General features: G+C 39.3%; 1 protein-coding gene across 1 annotated transcript; it reads left to right on the forward strand.

The window, feature by feature from the left end:
• The first annotated feature begins 348 nt into the window (after nt 1-348).
• On the forward strand, nt 349-1,012 carry LOC125868508 (uncharacterized). The gene is made up of 3 exons (XM_049549136.1): nt 349-459; nt 556-572; nt 673-1,012. Exons 1-3 carry the CDS (start codon nt 349-351, stop codon nt 1,010-1,012), a joined length of 468 nt encoding a protein of 155 aa, XP_049405093.1.
• Nucleotides 1,013-12,148: the final 11,136 nt, after the last annotated feature.

Here is a 12,148-nt window from a genome sequence, read left to right on the forward strand (position 1 = left end):
ACACAATGTGGATCTTGGTAGGTGGACATGTAGTTGTAGGGTATGGGAGTTAAAAGGCCTACCATATGCACATGTTATGGCTGCAATTTGCTTTAAGAAATGTGAACCCCTTGCCTACATTGATAATTGCTACAGTAAGACAACTTACTTGAGGACTTATGCCAATGTCCTTCAACTAGTCACAAACTTGAAAATGTGGCTTGTATCTACTAATCCCCATAATAGCACCACTAGAAATCAAAGGCATGCATGATTAGCCAGGTAAGCTTAGAATGAAAAAAATTGGTGAGAGTAATAAATCTGGAAACTTAACTAGAACTAGACATTCCATGACATGTAGTAATTGTTATGTTAGAGACCAGAACAAGAAAGGATGTCCACAATGGGTTGAGTCATCAGCAAGGAAAGAACCATCAAATCCAGGCAGGGGAAAGGGCAAAACTTCAGGTTCAGGCAAAGGTACAGGCAGACCAAAGATAATATCTTAACTTTAAATTGATATGTGATAGAGATCTCATATGTAGTAACTACAATTGTTTTTAACTATATTTATAGGAACGCACAAACAGAAGGTGAGTATTCCTCAAAGAAGGAAAGATAAAGACCAAGAGAAAGACCTATTGCACCTGCAACACCTAGTGGATTTGCAACACCTAGTGCATCTACAAATAGGTCAAGAGGAAGACCAAGAGAAACACATATTGCACTTGCAGCCCCTAGTGAATCTGCCGGCACCTTCACAGAGCGCAAGAAAATATCAAGTGAAATCCATATTGCACCTGCAACATCTAGTGCATCCGCAAATAAGGCAAGAGGAAGACCAAGTGAAACACTAGGTGCACCTGCAGCACCTCCTACATGTCCATCACCTGGTGATTACCCTGCATCTTCCTTTGAACCTCTTGATTACCATATATCTCCAATATCAACTAATAGTAAAAGAGGAAGAGGAAGAGGAAGAGGCGGGGGGTATGTGAAGCACAACTTCATACAAAAGACCAACAATCATTAGAATGGGTGTTTCAAGTTGAAAATGGATCCAATGCTCTTAATGTAAGTGTTTTCTATTAATTCAAGTATACTATTTTTTTTATGTTTGAGTACAACCTAACTGATTGTTTTCATAATTTGAGTACAGCCCGGAATGTCAATTTGTAAGATCTTCTATATTAGTACAACAAAGGTGAAAAAATCAACTTATGTTACTAGTGATAATTGTTTAAACCAAGTACTACAAGCAAGCTAAAATGGAATAAAAAAGCAACAATCTCAACAAGAATATTTCAAGAAATGAGATAGGAACAAAGAAAAAAACAAGAGGAACTAGTTCAAAGAACCTAATCGAGGAAGTAAGGATGTTGCAATACTGTTTTAAGTTTTTTAAAAGACGTGAAAACATTTCTCACGTTACTGTTCATAATGATGATGTATTAGTATTAAACATCAACTTCTATTTTTATTTTTTGTTTTTTTATTGTAATTTTACCTTATGTGAGGCCAATTTGATTATTGCATTTGATACTATAAACTCATTTAGTAAATTTGATAGAATTATCCACTCATTTGTCTTAACCTACTACAATGAACAAGTCCACATTCTTAATTTCTTAGTTGAATTCTTATCATTATACCATTCCTTTTGGAATTCAACCCCGACTCTTAGTTGGTATTTTTTTTTTACAATGATCACTTACTCTTTGAATTTATTTTTGAGAGTAGTTTGAGTGTTATCACCTAACACTCGACCGCATCGATCGATTCGGGACCCAAATTAGACACTTGATCTGAACCTGACCTCTATTCTCGACTTGAAACCCAAACAAAACACCAAATTTAGGACCCGAATTTCAAATTCATGACCCACTTTCGAATCCAGACCCAAGAACAAACTTATAAATTGGGACCTGATACTCAACCTTGAAAATAGATTCAGGACCCGAATTTGACACCTTATCTAGACCTTACCTCTACTCTCAACCCGAAACCCAAACCAAACACTCAATTTGTGACTCAAATATTAAACCATGACCTATCTCCTAATGTAGACCCATGAACCAACTTCTCAATCAAGACCTGACACTCGACCTAAATGAATGATTTGGGACTCGAATCTTGACAACTAATCTTGACTTCACCTCGACAACCCAAACCATACACCCAATCTAGGATGAATTTTGAATCGAGGCCCATTTGAAAATCAAAACTCAAAAAGAAACTTCTAAATTAGGATCTAACTGTAACGACCCAAAAATAAATGTGATGGGACTCGTTTATTCCCACCAAGAGAAGTAAGCCTCAACACAACGAAAATGAAAAGAAATGTGGATAAACACTAAAACAAGAACAAGATAAGGCGGAATCTTATTCTTCTATTAAAACACCAAAAATCTGGTTGTCACGTGTACAAGCCACTAAATACATAAAGTGCGGAATTAAGAAAAAAGTACAAGTCTCATTCTTTGTTTCTCAAATAGAACAAAGCTTAGAAAAGAGGAAAAGAGGGTCCATTGGGATGACAAACAGTTATATCTCAAGTCCTTCAACTAGCCTCAGAAAGTGAGAAGAAGAACAATCACGCCAAACCAACTAGGTACCTACAGAAGTGTAGAAGCAAGCAGTGATGTACCAACAACACGGTACCCAACAAGCAACCTAATAAACACGGCATCTAGCTAGAAATTGAATACCCCTTACACTCCAACTGAACCTCCTCAAACTACAATATGCACAGAAATTAGTCCAACCTACTAGTTCTACAATACACGGCTCACAAAGCCCAATCTCAATAGTTCAATAGTCACAATTCACCAATCAAACGAATCAAGTAGGTCAATATCAAAGTCAAGTAGATCAATTACGCGCAACAAGTACATCAATCACAATTAACAAGAAAATCACATATAAGCATCAAATCCATCAAGTCACAATGATCAACCTCTCGCCATACCATTTCCCATCGGCCAAAAGTCATTGGCCGGAACCATTTCTCATTGGATTTGCATCAAATCACTAGCTAGAACCATTTCCCATCCGCTTTAAAAGACTCCTGGAAATGACCTCGGCGTAATAGAACTGGTCGAAAAAGACCTCAGCATCATAAATCATCTCATGTCTCATCACAGTGTTCAACATTCCATGCACACAAACAACATCACACCACAAGGAAGAGACAATTAGTCATACAATTCAAGTCCACAATCATACTTTCACGCATTTCATCAATCAATCAACAAGGGTCACAATAAGGCAATTCACATCATCATGTTCATCACAAACTTTTTCATTTCAACCCCTTTTATTCATTTAGATATATCAAGTGGACAATTAAACACTTCACCACATTCCTAGTACTCCCAACACGCATAAAACGAAGGAAGTACACAAATTCTACTAGAATGCAAGGTTTAGGAAATCACTTGCCTTATATCAAATAATAAATCACTTCAAGAGTTGATTCTTCCCCTTTCGGATCACTTCCAAAACTACACAATATATATACTAGCAAGTATTCACAATAAATTTCCAGAAACAACAATACCCACACCAATTCTCTTGAAAAATGGGTCAATCAACATAAAGCCCAATTCAAAAAATAAGGTTTAAGTTTGATATTTAATACATGAAAACATTACTTAAGGCCTTGGGAACTCATTAGGGAAAACAATTTCGAAAAAAGTAGTTAAAATCAGTTCAAAATCTCCATTTTAGCTAAGAACTTAAGTTCCTAAAAAACTTTGTCATTTATCAATAAAAATCCCAAATTTTGATGTTAGAATTCATAAATAACCAAAAAAAATGAAGGCTTAGGATCAAGAAGACTTCCCAAATGATTTAGCACAAGAAAATCTTTCAAAATCACCTCCAAGGGTTCCCCAAGCTCAAAAATGGAAAATGGGGCTTAAACCCCGAAAATGACAGACAAAAACCCTCTCAAGTATCCCTTAAGTGAACCAAGTTCCTCTTAGGTGAACTAGGTTCCGTTTAAGCGAACCCCGCAAAATTTGGGGGTCTCACCTTTGCAAACAAGGTTCCGCTTAAGCGAACCCCACCCTAAAGGCCAATCTCACTTTTGTGAACTTGGTTCCGCTTAAGCGACCATAGATAAACAGAAACAGGTTACGCTAAAGCAAAGACTGTAGCACCAGAAACATCGGCCAACACAAAAACATCAAAAGGACCCTTAGGATTCATTTGGAACCCCGTGCACATTAACGACATATGAAAATCAATTATACTCGACGTTCCAGACTCAATTGAACCGTCAAAAAATGAATTTGGGGTCTCCTTGACCCGACATCCGTGAAAACCATAAGAAATTAACTAAACTCATCCCCCAAATCAAACGGAACTCTCAGAATTTTGATCTGAGCATCCCAACCACTAATGTTGACCAAAGTCGACCCAAATACTAAATTTCCACAATTTCACAACTTAGGACCTCAAATCCTCAAAAAGACTCAAAATTTAAAACTGAAAACTCTCACAACTAAGATAGGGTCGATCACGGGAGGGGAAAAATGGTCAATTCATGGAACTTTCCAAAAATGACCGACTCGGTCATTACATTATCCACTATTAAAAACCATGTTTGTCCTCGAACATAAAGCAAAATAAAGTACCTAAAGCTTTACAAATCTAAGGATATCTTGCCTACATATTTGACTCTATCTCCCAAGTCACCTCACTAACTGAACAGTGCTTTCACTGCACCTTCACTGAAGCAATTTCTTTGGTCCTAAGCTTCCGAACCTGCCTATCCAAAATGGCTATAGGTTCCTCCTCAAAAGATAAGTCTGCACCCAACTCAACTGAATCAAGGTAAAGTACATGGAACTCATCTGGCACATACTTCTGAAGCATGGAAACATGAAACACGGGATGCACAATTGAAAAGTTAGGTGGCAAGGCTAACTTATAGTCCAACTCTCCCACAAGACTTAAAATCCAAAAGGGTCCAATGAATCTAGGGCTAAGCTTTCCCTTCTTTCTAAACCTCATCACACCCTTCATGGATGGCACTCGAAGCCAAACATGATCACCCTCCATAAACACTAGGGTTCAAACTCTCTAATCTGCATAACTCTTCTATCGACTCTGGGCTATGAAAAAGTCTACTCTGGATCATACAAACCTGCTCCATAACATCTCTAAGCAGGTCTATATCCAATGAGTCCATCTCAAGTGAATCAAACCATCCGATCAGAGATCTACATCGTCTTCCATACAAAGCTTCTAAAGGGGTCATCTGAATACTTGAATGATAAATGTTGTTATAGGCAAATTCTGCTAAGGGAAAATGTTGATTCCATCTAGCACCAAAATCAATCACACAAGCTCGGATCATGTCCTCCAAACCCTAAATCGTCTGCTTGAACTGACCATTTGTCTAAGGAAGAAATGATGTACTCATATCTAACCGAGTACCTAAACCATGCTACAATGCCTTCTAGAAATAGGAAGTGAATAGGGAACCTCGATTAGAGACAATAGAAATCAAGACCCCATGTAGTTGCAAAATTTGACTGATATAAAGCTCGGCTAACTTTTTCACCGTATACTTCACCCGAATTGGGATAAAAGGGGCGGACTTAGTCAACCTATCAACAGCCACCCAAATGGATTCATAACCACCCACAGTGGTAGGTAGTCCTACAACAAAGTCCATAGTGATATGTTCCCACTTCCAAGTAGGGATAGTCATCCTCTGAGATATACCTCCAAGCTACATAGTGCTCACACTTGACCTGTTGACAAGTCAAACACATCGAAAATTAAATCTGCAATATCCCTCTTCATACCACACCACCATTAGTGTTGGCTCAGGTCATGATATATCTTTGCCGCACTGGATGGATGGATGGATGGGAATAATGGGCCTCCTCAATAATCAGTCTAAAAACTCGCCCACCTTGGGCACACAAATCCTGCCCCTCATCCTCAAGACACTATCAGAATAAAGGACAGCTTCATTGGCCTCCCCTCTCATCACCTTGTCTTGAATGAGATATAACTTATCGTCATCAAACTAACGCTCACGAATCTGCTCAACAAAGGAAGAAAGAGCCTCAACGAACGCAATCAAACCACCTGTTTCCTCACAAATCCCTAACCGGACGAGGTTATTGGCTAACCTCTAGACATCTTTAGCCAATGGTCTCTCCTCCACACTAATAGTGGTAAGACTTCTCATGCTATAAGTCTCATAATAAACGCATCGGCCACCATATTGGCCTTCCATGGATGATACAAGATGATGATATCATAGTCTTTCATTAGCTCAAGCTATTTGTGTTGCCTCAAGTTTAGATCACTCTAATGAAGATATACTGAAGACTCTGATGATTTGTGAAGACCTCGTAATGAACTCCATTCAGATAATGTCGACATAGCTTAAGCACAAACACTACAAGTGCTAACTCTAAATCATGGGTAGGGCAGTTCCTCACATGGGTTTTCAACTGCCTAGAGGCATAAGCAATCACCTTACCCTTCTGCATCAGAACACCACCTAACCCGACTCTAGAAGCATCACAATAAACAGTGAAGTCCACACCCTCTTCGGGTAAAGTCAGAACAGGAGTCCACATCAACAAGGTCTTGAACTTTTGAAATATCTCCTCACACTCATCAGACCACTGGAAACTCACACTTTGCCGAGTCAATCTAGTCAAAAGAGATGCAATAGTGGAGACGCTCTGAACAAATCACTGGTAGTTGCCTACAAGTCCCACAAAACTCCGGATCTCAGTAACTAATATAGGTATGGTCCAACCCCTCACTTCTTTAATCTTGGTTGGATCTACTCAAATACCCTCCTTGGATACCACATGTCCCAAAAGTGCCACACAATCATGCAAAAACTTACACTTTGAGAACTTGGCATAAAGTTTCTCTTCCCTTAATCTATGGAGTACACTCCTTGAATACCGATCGTGATCCTCCTCAGTCTTGAATTACACCAAGATGTCGTCAATGAACACTATTATAAAGGAATCCAAATACGGTCAGAACACCTCGTTCATCAACTCCATGAATGATGCAGGGGCATTAGTTAAACCAAAAGACATCACAAGAAACTCATAGTTCCATAACGGGTCCTGAAAGATGTCTTAGGGATATTTGATGCCCTAATCTTTAGTTGATAATAACCGAACACTAAATCAATCATAGAAAACAGAGATGCACCTTAAATCTAATCAAATAAATCAACAATACGAGGAAGGGGATACTTGTTCTTCACTGTCACTTTGTTCAACTGTCAATAATCAATACACATCATCATGGATGCATCCTTCTTCCTCACAAACAACACAAGAGCACCCATGGAGAGATATTAGGTCGAATAAGCCCCTTACTCAACAAATCCTACAACTAATACTTCAATTCCTTCAACTCAGCTAGAAATATACGATAAGGAGCAATAGAGATGGGCTTGGTGCTTGGTTCTAAGTAAATGGAAAAAGCAATATCCCTAGTCGGAGGAACACCTAGAAGGTCCATAGGAAACACATTTGTAAACTTTCAAACCACGGGCACATAATCCATGGGAGGTGATCCTGAATGCAAACTAGATAAGACAAACACCCTCTATCAACCAATCTATAAGCTCAAATGAATGAGATAACTTTGCTAGGGTAAGAACCACTAGCACCCGTCCACTCCATTCTCAGGTCACCCGACATTGCTAAAGGTCACAGTCTTAGCATAATAATCAAAATAACATGATGCTGAGAGAGCCAATCCATACCTAAGATAATATCAAAGTCTACCGTTCCCAAACTGATCAAATCTACCTAAGTATCATACCCGACAAAAGAAACAAGACATGATCGATACACTTGATCCACCACTATGGATTCACTCACTAGTGTAGAAATATGGATAGGCACAAGCATGTAATTAGACATCATATCAAACCTAGCAGCAAAACACGTAGACACATATGAGAAAGTAGATCCTAAATCAAATAATATAGACGTAGGTCGATAGCAAACTGGGATGATACTTGTGATCACATTATCATAAGTCTCTACCTTAAGCATCCCTAGAAAAGCATAACATTGGCCATCTCAGCCGCCTGTAACCTAAGTAGAACCTTTACTTCCACTCTATGGAGTTGGAACACCCCTACCAGATGTCCTTCCACCTCTACCGGACTGAACTTTACCTCGACCCCTAGCCGAAGGCACTGAATCCCTAGCTGGAGCAGCTAAATAAGAACGCTAATGTCCTGAATGAGCCTGTAGAGGACACTGTGGCACTATATAACCCGAATCCCCACAAGTAAAGAAATATATCGACATAGGTAACTGCTGGTGCGAACTAGACAAACTACCATGTCCACCTCGACTAGAACAATAAGATCCTCGGCCTGAATGCCCACTCTTGGCTGCTGACATAGAAGAATGAGCCAGTCCACAACGCCGAAAGGAACTACTACCTCTATGTGAACCTCTGCCTCAAAATAAGGCACCAGAAGAATGAACCCTTTTGGGCTCCCCAAACTCCTTTAAAGCCATCAACTCTGCCTCATTGGTTGTGCTCACAATGGACTGGAAGGAAGCCTCATTTCTAGCTTTTCTGAACACATAGGCGGAGAAAGTCAACCCTCTCAAAAACCTGCGAACCCTCTCTACCTCATCCAGAACAATAGTAATAGCATGCCTAGAAAGCTCAAAAAAATGGGCCTCATACTCGGTCACAGATAACTGCCTTTTGTCAAGCTCGCAAACCTTAATCGACTCTCCGCCCTCACGCTCTAAGAAATGAAGTGATCCTAGAAAGCATTAGAGAACGCATACCACTAAACTAAGGAAGATCCAAGTGGTCTAGACAACACAAAAGTCCTCCACCACTCTCTGGCGCTTCCACAAATATGGAGTACAACAAATCGAATGTCACAAGAATCTACCATACCCATTGCCTCAAGCATCTCATGCCATAAAGTCAAGAACTCATAAGCATTCTCACTTTTACCACCCTAAAACAGGGGTGGTTTCATCTTATGAAACCTCTCATAATATTATTGCTCAGTCGTCGTCATAATAACCTTAGGAGCAACCTAAACACCCACAACCGGTGTCGGAACCACTAGTGGCTGATCCACCTGATCCTGCATACCCCCGAACTTGCTTCTAATATGGGTCTACGCCCCTACCCTAGTCTGAGAACCCTATGGCATACTTGTTGCACCACCTAACATCCTTAACAAAGTCTCCTGAAACAAAGGAGATCTAAACTCGGGAGGAACCTAGTCCTCAGCAACCTCAATCTATGGCTGAGGAGAAGCCTCTCTAGCTCTGCCTCTAGTTGGTGCCGCTCCACGAGCATGACCTTTAACCGGTGCTACTCCACGAGCACTTCCTCTATCTCAGGATCTACCTCTACCCCTAGTTGGGGTCTCAACAATAGCCTTGGGCACTACCTCCTCTCTACCATTGGAAACAGAAGCTCTGGTCCTCCGCATTTGCCAAAATAACACGTGGCAACTCATCACTAGCGAAGATAACAACGCATGATAAGAAAGGATGAATAAAAGGAACTTTCCTAACAATGTTTGTAGCCTCTTGAAGATAAGTACAGATGTCTCTGTACCGATCCTCAAGACTCTACTTAGACTTGGCTCGTACACACGTGAGACCTATGAACCTGGGACTCTGATACCATTTTTCATAACCCAATAATGGACGTGATTGCACTTATGTATTCCCACCAAGACAAGTCAGCCTCAACCCAATTAAAATGAAAAAATGCGGATAAACAGTAAAAACAAGAACAAGATAAAGCGAAAAACTTATTCTTCTATTAAAACCCTTAAAATTTGATTATTATGTGCACAAGCCAATAAATACATAAAGTGCGGAATTAAGAAATGAGTACAAGTCTCGGTCTTTATTTCCCAAATAGAACAAAGCTTAGGAAAAAGTAAAAAAGGGCCCATTGGGATGACAAGACACTACTTCTCAAGTCCTTCAACGAGCCTCATAAAGTGAGAAGAAGAACAATCACGCTAATCCAGCTCGGTACCTACATAAGTGTAGAGGCAAGGAGTGAGTACCAACAACATGTTACCCAGCAAGCAACCTAATAAACAAGGCATATAGCTAGAAATCGAATACCCCTTACACTCCAACTAAATCTCATCAAACTACAACCTACACACAAATCAATCCAACCTAACAGTTCTACAATACACGGATTACAAGGCCCAATATCCACAGTTCAATAGTCACAATTAAACAATAAAATGAATCAATTAAGTCAATCTCAAAGTCAAGTAGATCAGTTACACGCAACAAGTACATCAATCACAATTAACAAGCATATCACACATAAGCATCAAATGCATCAAGTCACAGAGATCAACCTCTCACCGGAACCATTTCTCATCAGTTTTGCATCAAATCACTAGCCAGAACCATTTCCCATCGGTTTTACATCAAATCACTAGCCGAAACCATTTCCCATCGGCTTTACAACATTGGCCGAAAATGACCTCAGCGTAATAGCACTCGACGGTAAAGACCTCGGCATTATAAATCATCTCATTTCTCATCACAGTGTTCAACAATCTGGCGTAATAGCACAAGTCGTACAAATCATGTCCAGAATCATGATTTAAAGTATTTTATCATCAATAAACAAGGGTCACAATAAGGCAATTCACATCATCGTGTTCATCACATAGATTTTTTCATTTCAACCCCTTTTTCATTCATTTAGGTATATCAAGTGTACAAGTAAACCCTTTAACACATTCCCATTACTCCCAACATGCAAACAACGAAGAAAGTACACGAATTTTACCAGAATGAAAGGTTTATGCAATCACTTACGTTAAATCAAACAATAAATCACTCTAAGAGTTGAGTCTTCTTCCAGATCACTTCAAAAGCCACACAATCTATATACAAGCAAGTATTCATAATAAAGTCCCAAAACCCAATCCCAACATTTAGTACTTGAAAACATTACTTAAGGCCTTAGGAACTCATTGGGGAAAATCATTTTGAAAAAGGACTTAAAATTAGTTCAAAATCTGCATTTTAGCTAAGAACTTAAATTATTGAAAAACCTTGTCATTTATCAATCAAAATCCTAAATTTTGATGTCATAATTCATAAATAACCAAAGGAAAATGAAGGTTTAGGATCAAGAAGGCTTACCCAAATGATTTTGCACAAGAAAACATTTCACAAATCGCCTCCAAGGGTTCCCTAAGCTCAAAAATGGAAAATGGGGCTTAAACCTAAAAAAATGGCAGGCAAAAACCCTCGCAGGTGTCACTTAAACAAACCAGGTTCCGCTAAAGCAAACCCCACAAAAGTTAGGGTCTCACTTTTGCGAACCAGGTTCCGCTTAAGTGACCATCGCTTAAGCGAACCCCGCCCAAAAGAATAGTCTCACTTTTGCAAACTAGGTTTCACTTAAGCAACCATTGCTAAAGCAAACCAGGTTCCGCTAAAGCAGAGACTACAACACCAGAATCATCAGCCAACACAAAAACATCAAAAGGATCATCGAGATTCATTCGAAACCCCGTGCATATAAACCACATATGCAAATCAATTATACTTGACATTGCGGACTCAATGGAATCAGCAAAACATGAATCTCAGGTCATCTTAACCCGACATCCGTGAAAACCACAAAAAACTAACTCACGCCTAAAAAGGCTAAAACAAGCTCGGGACAACTCAAAAATTAACCAAGACCTCACCAAGGCCTAAAATCATACCACAAATCCAACAAAACTCTCAAAATTCCAATCCAAGCATCATAATCCTGAATGTTGACAAAAGTCCACCCAAATACTGAATTTCCATAATTTCACAACTTAGGATTTCAAATCCTAATAAAGACTCGGAAACTAAAACCAAAAAACCCTCACAGCTTAGATTCTAGAACGCGAGATTGATGGAATAGACGAAATTCCATTCCGACACTTAAAACTCCAATAGATTCCAAAACCAACTATCTTAACAATATACGTCTTACAAACTCAAAACTTAGAAACCTCTCAACTTTTAACTCAAAGTTCAAAATCAATTCTTCAAACACAATCATAGAAGACTCGAGGTCGATCTCGGAAGGGGCAAAATGGTCAATTTATGAAACTTCTCAAAAATGACCGACTGGTCATTACATT

Source organism: Solanum stenotomum, chromosome 6 (genome assembly GCF_019186545.1).
Source record: "Solanum stenotomum isolate F172 chromosome 6, ASM1918654v1, whole genome shotgun sequence".
NCBI classification, from domain to species: domain Eukaryota; kingdom Viridiplantae; phylum Streptophyta; class Magnoliopsida; order Solanales; family Solanaceae; genus Solanum; species Solanum stenotomum.